Raw genomic sequence first — 14955 nt, forward strand, 5'->3', positions numbered from 1 at the left:
CATGCAGCATGCTGATGTCATCCTGCTCCCTCTCGGGTTTAATCCCAGACTAAGTCACCCCAGAGCTGAGTTTTTCCCTGCAGGATTTTGCAGCTGCCTTCCTAAAGGCTGGCCAAGTGTATCACAAACCAGACAGATCCTTTGTCTGAACCCTTCAGGCACCTGTTGAGATCTATTGGATAAAAAAAGCTCATAGCAGTCATGCCTCAGGTTTTAGCTTTTATATTTTTCAGGTTCTGTGCTGCTTTATTGTGTGGGCTTCGTATCAGGGCATGGTGAGCTCTGTGCACAGAGCAGGGAGACAAAACAATTCCTGCTCCAGCTGGGCACCAAGGACAAATGACCCAAATCTCAGCCCAGGAGCACAAACCCCGTGGGCTGCAGAGAGAAAAACAAGCAGGGTGGGACTGCAGGGGCTGAAGCTGGGATGGGACAATGAACTGCAAGGTGCAAATGGAGCAGAGCTGATCCCAGGGAGAGACCCCGTGCCCGGCCGGGCATTTTGGGGCCATTTTGGGTCATCTTGGGTGCAGCCCTGGCTGGGCTCTGGTGCTGCCCCAGGTGGGTCCATGCAGGAGATCCTTTGGATAAATCCCTGCTTTATTCTGGAACTCTGCCCAGCCTCTGCTCTAGGGCAGCCTTGTCAAGGCATCAGCAGAAAAGAAAGAGGTTTGTAAACAAGACACACTGGGCTATTTACAGTGGTGGTGGTGAGATATGAAATACAACCAGATGAAAACTTCTACCTTTCTCTGTCTTATACATTAGAGGACATAAAGCATAATGTTAATTATGAATCCTGCTATTAGCAATCCGTATCACCAAACCCATTATGTGCAATTTAACACAAATAGCTTTTCTAATGCTCCTTCAGCCTGGGAGATAAATACCCTTTGTCAGGGCAAGGTTAATATAAATTGATTATGTGTGTTGTTAAAACTCTAACCTTTTGACTGATCCAATATGCATTGTCTCCAAAATGCAAAGATGATTCAAGTAAAAAAATGGGAGGTTTTGACATTTTCAACCACCAAAGTATTTGAAAATTGACACAAGGCCATTCTATGCATGTGTAATTTATTTACTAACCCAAAATTAAGTTCATCTTAATAAGAATTCAGCAAGAACATTACTTTTGCTATTTTTATTGGTATTGTTTTTGCTGGGATTGATTTTGTTACTGTGATGATCGTTTGTTTTCATAGATTATTTTTATTATGCTAGTGCCTGAAATTAGAAATGGGATCAGGGGCCTACTCTGAAAACCTTATCTACACTCTAAATAGCTGAGGTAAAAATGCAAGCAATGATATATTCATCAAATGTCACATTGCTGCTGTAAGGCTTTGGTGCTCAATGTTCTGTGGTAAGGATATGTCAACTCTGGGCTGAGATCAGAGATCTGCTGTGCAAAAAGGCAATGTTTTCTTGGGATCAAAAAGGGCCAGTTATTCAGAGCTATTTAGAGATCAGAAAATGCAAAGTGTATTGTAGGATTTGTTCATTTATTTGCTTACTTTTAAATTAATTATTTAGAGGGAAAAAGTGCTTCAGAATGAGACAATTTAGCAGCAGATTATTAGAAGCAAGTGAATCACTGTGATGTGACCCTGTAAGTATTCCTCCCCTTACCTGCAAAACCTCTTAGGAAATCTTGGCTCTCTTCTGTTAAGTACAGCTGGAAATATTTTCAGCAAATACAGTGCAAGAGTTCTGCTCATAAATATTCTTCTTTTGCAGGTTTCCCCACTCATGGCATTTACCTTTTACGGATCTTGAACACAAGAGAGTGAAGGATTTGAACCTCTATCTGAAGCAGCTCTTAAGTGGCTCCAGGAAACTGGCTAATGTGAGCATTTCCAGTATTTCTTTTATTTGCACATGATTTCTAGTAGCATTTCACCAAAACATTCAGGAAATTTTCCATTGCCTGTTTTGGAAAAAAAAAAATAAATACATAAGTGACACATCTTCTAATGATGCATTTTGGGATGGAGCCATCGCAGCATTCATCAAAACTTAAGACAAAGACAAGTATGACTGAGAAATAGTTTATTAGACCTGGCAGGGCATTTTTCAGAAAAAAAACTTTGCTTCCTTTGCTGCCATCGAAAAGTAGTGATTCACTGAATTTTTGACAGTAAGGAGTAGGTTCTGAGAAATGCAACGTCTAAAAAAAGAAGTCAGCTTTGAAATATTGAAAAGTCTGATTTTGACAGTTGTTAAATGAAAAGTTCCATTCTTCCAGCCCAGAAATACCCTTTTCAAAATGTATTTAACAGGTAGAAGAAAGTTTTGCAAACATAAGACCTAGCCCAGAATGTTTCAATAACATCAGAATGATGCATTGAGTCCATTAAAATTGGTGTTTTCTCATTTTTTATTCATTATTGTTTTCTGAGGCTTGAGGTTTTCCTCCTGCTTAAAAATGGAAAGCCAAAATGGTAACAAACATTGTCTTTTCACTGTCTGGGCCAGCACAAAGCCTTGTGCACCTCAGGGCCACAGCACAAACTGGGGCTGCTTGGGTTTCACAGTGGTGACAGCCAAAAGAGGGTGTGAGAGGATGTTTGATCTCCAAGATCTCCAACATCTTGCAGGAGGGAAAAAACAATAAAAGTTTGCTGCCTAACTATATAACTTACCCAGCTGTGACTTTGTAATGGAGATTAAAGAGGAAATTGTCCGTATGCAAAACAAATAGAAGTTTTCTTGTTAATATGAATATAGATTCTGAGCCCTGAGTTGAAACTGAGATTTCCAAAGAGGATAAAAATTTTTTTGTCTCACTGAGCTGACGTAATTTGGTAGGAACAGCTGACTTGGGTGCTTGGCTCCTTTGACTGACACTGCCAAATAATCTGCTCAAGTCTGGGTAGATTGTGTAAGTAAAACACAAGTTTAACCTCAGCAAGAGGAGGAAGGACTTTTTTACACTGAGGGTGGCTGCATTGCTTAAAAGTAAATGTTTTAATTAGTTAGATCCAGAACTTGAAACTTTTCAAGGAAGCTGTGCTGTACCTCATCTGAGCACCTCAGCCAGTGATGACATTAATTAACACAAGGTTTCCTGAGAAAAACATGCATCACAAACACAAAGCTGCTTAGTAATGCATTATATTAATCAAGAATAAGATTTATTTATATATCTATTTATGAATATCAGCGTGTATTGATTCTGCTTTGGAAATGAAACCTTTAGGAACTGTTGAGGGTGAGGAATTTTCCAGGCTGGTACAGGAGGAGAAGAAAGTAATTTTGTACCTGTGAGGGCTGTGGTGGACTTTAAGGGCAAGGGACAACAAGCAGAGGAATGAGCAGATTGTTCCCATCCTAAAGTGCTGCTGCATGTGGGAAATCATCTTGCTTACCCCCATGCAGCTAACCTGCAATTCTGGATGATAACCTTTCAAGTTATTGATACTCCATAAACATTGAATCGTTATTTTTACCTCAATATGCTTCTCCTGCTGGGAGGTGGCAGAAATTTAGAAAATACTGACGTGTTCTGACCCACTTAGAACAAGGAGAGCAGTTGGTGGGTAATTTCCTTTGTATTCCCCTCTCTTTTATTTTTCACTTTGGTCTGACTCTTTTAAAAATATCATGGTGTCATCTTGGCTTTAGCCTGAACCTCCAAGCTTGGAGGCTTTCTTGATAAAAATAAATACAATTATTTTGTCCCTTTCCATGTCTATGACAAATTTCAGTCAAAGCTGTCCTTTTTCTCAAAATATTTTAAGGAACCTGGCTGAAATTATTTAGTGAGTTTTCAGTTTTCAAGCATTATCAAACTGTCATTCCTATAAAATAGTAAAACTATGTAGGAATAAATAATAAACTCATAAATTTGTGAAGAAATCTGGGAAAATAGTTGCCTGTAGAATAGGATTCTTTTTACTTTCTTGCTACAGTCATTTCTTTCTGCAGAATTGTAGATGTAATTTATTGTAGCTGTAGAGTAGGCTGGAGTATTGTCTGAGATGGGGAAAAGAGCTTTTATTTCATTATAAAATACCCTTGTAACACTTGTAATCTCTGTAAACACATTAGCCTAAATGACTAGGCACCATTTTCTGCTCTGAAGAATTTAGTCCAGTCCACACAGGACTGAACACAGGCTTGGTTCTACCAATCAAGTAATTATAAATCCTGGAAATGAAGAAAGAATCAGATTACATCCAAATTCCTTCCTCAGTCATGCCTTAAGTGCAAGCTTTTTAGTCCACACTAAGTTCTGATTATGAAAATTTTATTGTAATTGAGAGTAAGTCAGAATGTCAGTGACCTTTTCTGCTAAATGGTTGGAATGAAGGAGGAGAGGTGGAAAACAGCTGCCTTCTTATTTGCACTCGAGCTCAAATGGAATTAAATGTTTCTTCAGACCCTTCTTTAATGAACAGAAACTTTTTCTTCCTCTATCTCTGAATTTTAGTGCCAGATCCAGTAAATGCACAACCCTCAGTTGATGGAATATTTGTTCTTGGACCAGTTTAAATCTTAAATGTGCTCATGTCCATCCCTGTTCAAGGGGATTTTTTAAGTCTCTGGTTTACTTTAAGCATAAGCCTCACTTAGTTACTTTTATTGAAGAATTGCCTGGAATAGGAGTCCTTTTTTAAATTCAGGTTAGTGCTGTTATAAATAACTCCCTCGCCAGACTGTGTTCATGAACAAGCTGTATTCATTACATCAATCACTAACATGCAGAAGTTGATGAACCTGCATTGTCAGACTGAGTCAATTAGGATGAAAAACAGGCTCCAGCACCTTTTTATTTTATATTTTTTTAATTTCATTTCCAGTTGTCCCAAACCAGTGTCAGTATTTCTGATCACAGCAAAATAATGTTCAGCTTTGGGCCAGCTGCACCACTGCTGACTGACTGGCATACACTGAAATACTTGAGTTTTTTTAGATCTGCAGGGCAAAACTCTCAGCAATCTTCAGAATCTTTGAGTTTTGCTCCATTAAATGGTAAAACAACCAAGTGATATCACCAATAAGAGGTGAAGCACCGAGAAATACTGAACTGAGAGTAGGTAACATGGAAGAGGGTGAAAATATATGTTCTCAAAGCATAAAGCAAGTCTGTGACAAAAGACAGCTGCTGAGCATTGCTGGTTTTTTCTGTTTCACTCAATTCCAGCTGAGTGATGGGCTGGATGGTGAGTGCAGCCCAAATCTCATCATATAAATTAGGGCTGCCCTGGTGGCTCCTCATTTCATGGCTGTTTCAGGAGGGTTGTGCACTGCCTGGGAACACAAAATCAAGGCAAGGATCCATGAACTGAGTTTTGGCCCCAGTGTCAAACACAATAGGAAGTGCAGGTGCACAGCAGGTTAGTCAGTAAAAAAAAAAAAATTAATTTGGAGTTTGAGTCTATAAAGATTTTCTAAGCATCCAAATTAACAAAGGACTTTGGAGGTGAAGATAAACCTTGTGCAGGCAGGTAAGCAAACAGTGATGGTGTTCCAGCTGTGGATAGGTTCTATAAACAGCTTTATAGTGACTTATAGGCTTTGTAAAAGGACTTTAAAGAGGATGTAAATGGGAATGATTGTAAATTATGTTCACTCATTTTCAAGCACACAGTAAAAACCAGGCCCACAGCATTGTTCTAGGGTGAATAATGTTTTACACTGTAAAAGTAATCAATTTGATAAGAGCTTCCCATATTTCATTTCTGTTTTATTCACTGGTGCTCCTTGGGATTTGCAGAGATGAGGTAAAAGCTCCCACATGCCTGTATGGGGGTATAAAGAGAGGGAACAAAGTGTTCTCAGGGTGTGTGGGTCCCTTGAAGTGCCACCACTCCTCCGTTCCTCTGGCAGGGCATCCAGCAGAGCCAAAATGGGGAGGGTTCAAAGTCCTCTCTCTTCCCCTGTCCTTTCCTGAAGTTATAACAGCTGCACCAAGGTCAGCTTTTTCTGGTTGCTTTCTTTCCTGCTGATTCCCCATCCTGTGACAGTATAACAGGAGCATGGGTGTTCTCTGACCCCAAATCTACTCCAGCACAGCTTAAAAGAAAGCTGGAAGAGAGGGGAGGCTGCTTTTCTTTCTATTGAAATTAAATCTGGCTTGAAACCCGGCTGGGTTTTGCAAACTGCACACTGCTTTTCTAGTTAGTCTCTGATGGAGAGCAGCAGACAAATTCTATAATGATTCAGCAGTGCAGGGCTGTGCCAGACCCCAGAGCCACTGAAATATTTTATTCCAGTTGTATCCTAGTGCAAGTAAAGGTGGAGTTTGTGCCTTTTTAGATTAAGGGCTGAAAAAAGGTCTGTGTGTTCTAGCCAGACTGACCACACAGACCAGTATGCTGCTGTTTGGGCTAATGTGCTGAGTGACCTGCAAAAATATCAGAATTACCTGTTGAGGATTAGTGTCTTATTAGGTAAGGATGCTTGGACAAATGAGAGGAGGACTTCCTAAGTGTGCAATATTTCAGGGAATTTCCATTTGCTGATTTAAAGGTAAGAGTTCCAGGGGGAAAAGAGGCTAGGGAATGCTTTGGTGATCCTCAGTGCCTTCCTTTCTGCCAAGACCACGAGATCTCTGAGATTGCCACCCACAGCCAGTTCTGTGTAACAAAAACTGCTGGGTTAGAAATGGAACTGCTGGGTTAGAAATGGACTCTCTGCACCTTCAAGCAGCTCATACATGTGTTCAAAGCTCTGATAGATCTGCTTCTGTTTACCAGTGAGCTTGGCTTAATGCTGTGCTCCAGTCACATTGGCTGGGTTCCAGCTGCTGGAGGTCTCAGAGATTCAGGAATCACCTGAAAGTTCAGTGTGGGTTTTGGAGGTCTGCTGGAAAAGGGGGAGCTCAATAAGGCCTCAGAGAAAAATGTGAATAATAATTATCTGATTGCTTCTCCTTGTGTTTTGCTGCTTTGGAATGTGGTAGGTGATTCTTTCATTGGTTCCATGTCTTTAATTAACACCAATCCCGGTCCAGCTGTGTCAGAACTCGGGTCTGTATTCTTTTCTAGCCTTCTGATATATCCTTTCTCTTTCTTTAGTGAATAGAATAGAATAGAATAGAATAGAATAGAATAGAATAGAATAGAATAGAATAGAATAGAATAGAATAGAATAATCAAACTTCTGAGAACCTGGAGTCTATTTCTCATCTGGAGTCTATTTCTCATCTCACCTTGTCCTGGGGACCTCACAACACCACACTCCTGTACTTAAACCAAATGTCCTTTTTTTTTTTCAGCCTTCTCTCCATTAGAATGAGATTTTGAAATTTTTGCCTGAAACAATCTCTGCACCTTCTATTTACAAACCTCTTGCTTTGTATTATTTGTCTTGCATTTCCATTTATTGCAGAAAGTGTAGGTGGAGAGGAAGCAGAAAAAACACCATGCTGCTCAGTGTGGAATTTTTTATTTCTCTTTCAAGTCAGTTTGTGTATCTTTATTTCCACCTCCTGCCTACTTCTCTCAAGATCTTTGAAGTCATAGGGCCACTTGAGTTTCTCTGCTTATTTTCAGGCAGTCAAATAAAGGCTGGGCTGCCAAAAATATTCTCTCAGCCCTGGAGATTTCCTACACTTGGGACTTGTGCTGAAAGAGCAAGTGAAGGTCCCCTGGGAATAACTCTGCTGTTTAAAGCTGTGGCAGGTGTATGGGCTTCCCCCTGTCAGCTGTCTTCATCAGATGGGAGAATAATTACTCCTGCTCAGTAAAGACAGGTGTATTGGCAGTCCACTGCTAATAACTTAAGGATCTGTCATTCAATTCAAGGAAGACAATTATGTTGGTTTTTCTTTCTATTCTTCTTTTTTCTTTTTTTTTTCTTCCCTGATTTTTGTTTTAAAGAAAATATCAGTGTGGGAGGAAAAACTCCAAACAGTAGAGTGAAAAATGAAAGGCAACTGTGAAAATAAATCTAGATTTCAAAATCTTATCTCTGCACTGAACATACACATCTGCTCCTCTGTCTGCTGTAGCCACATGTTAACTCCTCACTAGCTGCTTTTGTCACTACCCTGTTCCTTTTCTTTTTTCCTTGCACAAATTATGCTACATCTTGTCAAATTGAAGGAACACAAATACTACTTGAAGTGCATCTTGCTGATAAGAGACACATTATTTTCCAGTGACTGGAAAAAAACAATGGTGACATTTTAATGCTGGAATCTGAAAAGTCTCTTGTCCTACCCATTCATTACAGTGTCAGTCCATGTAACATCAGCATGAATGTAACAATTCTAACCCTCTTAAAGAATGGCCATTCTGAAATATGGCTTTATGAAAAGGTAATAAAATGCAATTACTGTCCAGCTTTGATTCAGAGTCATAAGAGTCCATTTAAGAATTCACGTTTTTATTACCTTGCAAAATAGTGAATCTGGGGATTTGGTTTATTGTTTTAATTCTCTCCAGCTGAAGGTAACTACCTGTTATATATGTTCACTAGAGCAGCACAGGTCAGTACATAAAAATAAAAGTTATAGCAGTACATAAGGTGGATTACTCTTTTAAACAGGAGGGTGAAATACGATCATGCCTTTCACTCCCTGTGGGTTTCTGGTAGCATTTAACTGTGTATGGAGCTTTTCAGCACAAGTGTCCATTAAGCTGCTGTGGGAGGGAGGTTTGCACAATATCTGAGCCTCAGGGAGGCACACACGAGGTCAGGAACTTGGGGTCAGTCCCGTGCCAAGGGCAAGTTCCCTGCTGGCTGCACAGCTCAGAGTGGAGATGCTCTGCTGCCTTGTTTCACACGTGGGCTGCTCTGTCACAGCACATGCAGCTACTCATACAGATCTTGAGCTACTGGAGATGGAGCACCAGCACAAATCTGTGGCCCCACAGCGTGGGAATCCAAAATCAGAGGGTTTTGGGAAAGGCCTCAGAGACAGCAGAGCTGTGATTGGAGCTCAGCAGCAGCCATGAGATTGGTCAGCAGAAAAATTATGTGAGAAGTAGAAAAGGCAGGACAAATAGAACAGTGGTCTAGAATAGGGAACACTTGTGTAGAATAATTCCCTAAGCTACAGAAAAGTACATCTAGGGAGATATTAGGAAGTTTGAAGATTAATAATGGAGCTCTGTGCATTGTGTTTGAAGGCTCACAAGCAGATATTGTATTGGAAATAATCAGGCATTGTTTAACCAAAGGTACCTGTACTTATAGTGGTTGGATGGAACCACTGCCAATGTGCTTGTGCTTTGTGTGATTGGTCAAAACACTTATAAAGTGAGTTGTAACATGAAGTTCTTGGTCTGCTGCCTGGGATGTGAGCTGCTGGCATCTTCCCATTGCCATAACCATGTAATGAGAGTGATGCTGGAAAATAAAACAGCTCAGGGCACATTCCCAGCAGTCCGTCCTGTTTGTGATTTGTACATCACAAATCTGTGGCCCCACAGCTCTGAAGTGTGCTGACAGAAAGGGGCCAGGTAGGCACCAAAGCAGCATCCCTGAGGGTGCTAAAGGGCACCATCATCATCCTCCCAGTGCCACAGCACAAGCCACTCCTGGATTCCTAGCTCATGATCAAAAGGGAAAAGCTGCTTTTATTGCTAATTCTAATATGTGCATTAAAACCCACCAGTGAGCTTCTTGGGGAGGATGATACAAGGAACAGAGTGCAACATGTGGTGTTACCTACAGTGTTTGTATTCTCTTTCAGAATGAGCTTGTACTCAGCTTCTTCCTCAACTGGTCCAAAAATACCTTGGCAGAACACTCTTCAACCTTAACCTTAGGTATGTGGATTAGCAGTCTTATTTCTTTTCTAAGAAATTATAATACTTGATAGCTTTATGCAAGGGTGAGTCTAAAGTTTTTAGATGGTTTGGATTTTTTAAGGATGTAAGGATAGCAACAAATAATTCCTGATTTCCCAAGGTCTTTGAAAATGTGTTACTGACGTCACCTGTCGATTTCTTTCTCTTTCTCAAATTCCTTTCAGCCTTGCTTCATTTCTTTTTGAATAAATATGCCTATATGCAAAGCAAAAGTTCTTTTACACAAACTGTGGCAAGTTTCTTGTTTTACAAAACAAAATATTCAAAGATTTTGGAGGAAAGGATGTGAGTCATGACAAAGCACAATGTGTGCTTGCACAAGCGAAGAAAATCAGGGGTGACTTCTAAAGTAATTTTCACAATGAGTGGAGCAAGTAAATAACAGAACATTATGTTAATGCTTAGGCATACATTATTAATGACTGTGGTAATTCACTTCTGGCTAAATGAGATGCTGCACCGTTCCCTTAGCCTATCTAAATACTTAACCCATTTTCCTCTTCTGTCCAGCACCTAATTTAATCTAATTTCTGACATTACAGCATTAAGAGCCAAAGCATAAACCATAAAAAGTAAACTCTGAATGTTTATTGTCTTCCACTGCCTTAGTTCTGCACTGATAATAATCTTCTGTACTCAGTTTTTAGGCAAAATAAAACCTCATAAAGGAGTCTGCAGCTGCACTCTGCACCACAACAATTCAGCTGGTTGTTATGTGCTCCAAGTGATAGGATAGTTTCCAAGATCATCAGTTTTCCACATTTCAGAAAGGATTGTATCTCTGCATATTTAGTTTGCATGTCCATTAAGTTAATTTAATCCCTCTGCAGACAGAGGTTTCATTATCTCTTTTGCTGGGACCAGTTTTTTTTTAATCCATCAGAACAAAATAAATCCCATTCTGGCTTCTCAGCCCTTGGAAGATTCCCCCTGTGTGGAGTTTATTTGATTAGGGCATGCCATTATCATATTAAACCCATTACAACTACTCAAAATTACTAATGGTTGCTCTAACTTCTACAAAGGATCAAGGAGATAATGCAAAGATGTCCTAGGTGCTAGGAACACGTAATCTGGGTCCGTGGGCTGCCTCTCTCTGTGGGTGTCTTTAAGGAAAGATACAGATGTCAGAGGGAGCTGAGGCACAAGGCAGTTAAAGCCCCAGAATAATTTTGATATGTCACTAATATTCAGCTGCCTAATTCTTACAGAGATTCTGGGTGTAAAAGTTTTATGCAAAATCATGAACCGAATCTCCAATAAAATTGAGAAATAACTTGCAACATCATAATTCCTACAGCAGTGTCCTGAGCCAGTGTAGTCTGAGGGATGACCTGTCACCATCATATTTTCTGGAAAAATCCCTTCACCAGGATTTCTTCTCCTGGGAAGCTGAGAAGCCTCAGAGAGAAATGAAAACAATATTATCTCATTTGCTTCTCCTGTGTTTTGCTGCTTTGGAATGTGGTTGGGGATTGTTTACCCAACATGTGAATTGTTTTCCCTTAATGACCAATCACAGTCAGGCTGTGTCAGGACTCTGGAGAGTCACAAGTTTTTAATTAGTATCTTGTTAAGCCTTCTGTCAGTATCCTTTCTCTATTCTTTAGTATAGTTTAGTATAGCATTCTTTAATATAATATAGTAGCATAAAATAATAAATTAGCCTTCTAAGAACATGGAGTCAGATTCCTCATTTCCTTCCTGCCATGGGAGACCCTGAAAACACCACAGATGAGCAATCTATTTTTTTGTCAGTGGAAAAAAAAATCAAGAAAGAGAATGAAGAAACAGAGGCAAGAATGTGTTTAGGGGTGTTTGATGAGAGCTGTGTGTCAGGTGGCCCAGTCTGTTCCTCACTGTGTAGTTAGTGCTGGTCAGGGTCACAGCATGGCTGGGGAAGAGGATTGGGTCTCTGGCCTCCAGCAGGGAGGTTACAGGGGGATTGGATTTTTTTCCTATTCAAGAACTCTGCCTTTTAAAGTTTGGATACTTCACTTCTAGATTTAGGGCAAAACCTTTGTTTAACGAGGGTGAGCAAACAAAATCCAAACCACAAACAAAAGGGGCTCTCTTTAGCCTAGAAAATTGATCACTATCATTTACTAATAAGCCAGCAATGCACATGAGGTCCAAACAATGAGTTTAGACCTGGTAAAAACAGGGAACAAGAGCCATGGGCTGGGTAGCTCTGGGTACTGCACCATTCGAGGTGGAAGAGCTACCATGCATGTGCTGACTGCCCACCTGAGAAATCTACTGAAACACACACATTTCTATTTTTATTTTTCTCTACTCTTCACCTCACCTTTGGAGTCAGGCTGCTGCCATGCCCCAGAGAGCTCCCTGGAATCTTTGTGCCATGGCATTCTGCACACTGGTGGCATCCAGAGGAGACACAAGTCCAGCTAAGGCAGGAGGAGGTGTCTGGTCATGCCAAGGTGCCAGGTAGCAAACAAGGAGTTGCTGGGAGGAGCATAGAGGTTCCAGAGGTCCTTGCTGGCTGAGGGTGCCCAGAAATGCTCTTGATTTGGAGGTAAACTCTGCAGTAATGCCATAGTCAGGATGGGGAGGAATTAAATTCACTGCAGGAAAGAGGTGGTTGCCATGAATAAAAGCACAGATATTTTTTTTCCCCCCACAAATTTCATTGCTTTCTGAGGTTATAGGGGTCTTAATATTTGTCTCTTTTGAAAAACAACTCAAGTTTAATATGGGCTGTAGCTTTCCATGGGTCTGGTAGCTTCTCTCTCAGGCAAAAGAAATCATCTCTCTCTTGGTTAGGATCAATAGAAAAGAAGATTAATGCCCAATAGAATCACGTTATGAATTTTGATCAAACCAGCATCTTTCTCTTACCCTGCTATAATTTATAAATGTTGTAGGTAATTACACTTACTAAAGTAAAATAAAAATTAAAATTTATGAATTTGTACTCTGCTCCCAGCAATAGAGGGATTAGAAATCAGTGTTAAATTTACTTGACATGAATACTGAATCAGTATTCCCAGTGGGGTGAATTCTGAATTATCCTGAACATTGTCAGCATTTCATTATACCAAGCTCACTACAAGGCAGTGAGAGCAGATATCAGGAATGATTTCACAATCAGACTTTTATAAAAGCCCTTAAAAAAACAAAAAGGAAGAAAGAAAGAAAAATCTACCAAAAATATTTTAATATCAAACTTGTTTCTTTTTCTTATATTAGTCATTCAGACTGTTTTGGTTCTGCTCTGGGCTGTAAAACTGACCAGCCCAGCCCCAGTTCTGGCATGTTTAATTAGTGCTCCTGTGTTTGTGTGAGCCTCTGGCCTGGAGGTGCAGCAGGGGAGCAGGTTCTGTGCCCTTGTAAAGGGACATCCAGGCTTTGCAGGGACATTGTAACGTGGCATTCCCCTCCATGCAGAACCACAGTGCTCATGAATAGTCCCTGAGGAGAAAAAGGCTCTCTTGCTCATGTCCCACAGTGTTTTGATCTTCTGAAGTTGCTCACTCCTGATGTAAAGCTTTTGCCACAAGTTGCCTTCCTGGTTTAGTCACATCCACCCATGAGCGCCTCTGGCTGGCTTGGAGGACTGAAGCCCTGAGCCAGTTGGTGGTTTTAGGCTGACTAAAAATCAGGGACTTTGGAGGCTGTAACCAAAAGAGATGGTTGGCTTGGGGCCTTCAATCCCAGCCCTGGGAAACCAAACAGGTTCCAGTTCTCTTTGATGCCAGATGTCAAACAGGCTGTCACCAAGAAGAAAGGTCTAAGAGAAACCTGAGGGTGCAGAATACAGAGCAATACTGAGCTCCCCAATGGCAGTGCACTGACACTCAGGTAATTAGTTTTTTCACATTGCTTTGCAGCCCACTTGTGAAATGCAATGTATTACTAAGTTCCAGTTTCCCTCTTGATTTTGTCAGTAGCACCATCCTCGCTGTTTCTGTTCCTCAAACGTTGTGCATGGTGTAATGCAGAGCTTGTTTTAAACTGCTGCTAAGGAAAATATTGCAGAAATGGTGGGATATGGAGCTGGTTGTCCTCCAGCATGGCAGAAAAGACTATAGATAAAACAAGAACTGCATGCTTGGATACTGGGAGGATCATTTCACCCTGAATGCTAATTGCCTTCATTTCTTCATTTGAAAGGACAAAAGGACCCACAGATTTCTCATGTTTATGTTCCTCAATAAGAGATTCTAAACTGGCAGGGTTTGGGATTTTCTGTCGGTCTGGTGGCTGGCTGCCACTGGGAGCACTGAGCTACACAGGCACAAATCAGGAAGGAGAAAACTCCAAGTGCTCCAGGGTCCTCGTTTGGTCTTTGACAGTTTTGCATTGACACCAGAGAGTCAAGAATTGATCCCTGGGGGAACTTTAGCTTCAGCTGTAGTCAGTGTAACTCAGTCCTGTACCTGCAACAGACCAGCACCTGGTCCTCCCAAAGTGGGCTGCAAGTAGAGCATGGCACTTCCCAAAAATGCAGGGCTGAGCTCAAGTCCATCTGCCCAAGCTTGAAAGTAATTATTCTATGTGTATTTTATTATCATATGAAGCTAAAATCACCTGGACTTAAAAGAGGATATGATCTAGCACTGTGTGGGAAAACCAAAAACATACCAGCTGAGTGTGGCTGCCAGTAACTGGGTTTTACTCTGAAATATAAGCAGCAGTGGTGTTTTCAATGTTTACTCTGTTATTATTTTCCCTTCCTTTTATTTTTTTTTCCATTAGTACTCAATGTATTGCAGAGTATAAGCAAATATTTTAGTAATGGTTGTGCTCATAGTATGTGTGTTTCATATTTCATTTTGCATATTCAATTAGAAATATATTTTTCCTTCTCTCTTGGTTTATTTTGGGGTATTTTGGTTTGGTTTTGGGTTTTTTGGGGTTTTTTTGTTTGGCTGTTTTGAGTTGTTTTTTGTTTTTTTTTTTGTTAGAGGCTTATTTACATTTCTTACTTTTAAAGAAAAAATAAAAAACAACTCCCACTGTAAAAATTAATGGAAAACAAAGGCACTGTAGTGCTGTAGGAAAGGGAAGGCATGGTGATCAGCTGGATTCTGATGATGTCATTTAGCCTCTGAAATTGTTGCTCTTGCTAAACCACTGGTGGTGACTCACTGCAATTCCCAAAATTAACAGAGCCCCACAAGTGACTCGTGCCCTTATGTTAAAACACAGCTGCCCTTGTGTTACA

The 14955-nt window shown here is 40.5% G+C and overlaps 1 protein-coding gene across 1 annotated transcript in view; it reads left to right on the plus strand.

Annotated features, from left to right (window-relative positions):
• The window catches only part of PIK3C2G (phosphatidylinositol-4-phosphate 3-kinase catalytic subunit type 2 gamma), a gene marked incomplete at both ends in the record, with an annotated part of 194652 nt that overhangs the window by 155521 nt on the left and 24176 nt on the right, over positions 1-14955 (plus strand). The window contains 2 exons of the mRNA XM_084206328.1: positions 1741-1849; positions 9650-9725. Of these exons, the coding sequence (XP_084062454.1) occupies positions 1741-1849; positions 9650-9725 (185 nt within the window). The remainder of the gene's footprint in view (positions 1-1740; positions 1850-9649; positions 9726-14955) is intronic.

The sequence above is a fragment of the Fringilla coelebs genome (genome assembly GCF_963513975.1).
Source record: "Fringilla coelebs genome assembly, chromosome: 5".
NCBI lineage: Eukaryota > Metazoa > Chordata > Aves > Passeriformes > Fringillidae > Fringilla > Fringilla coelebs.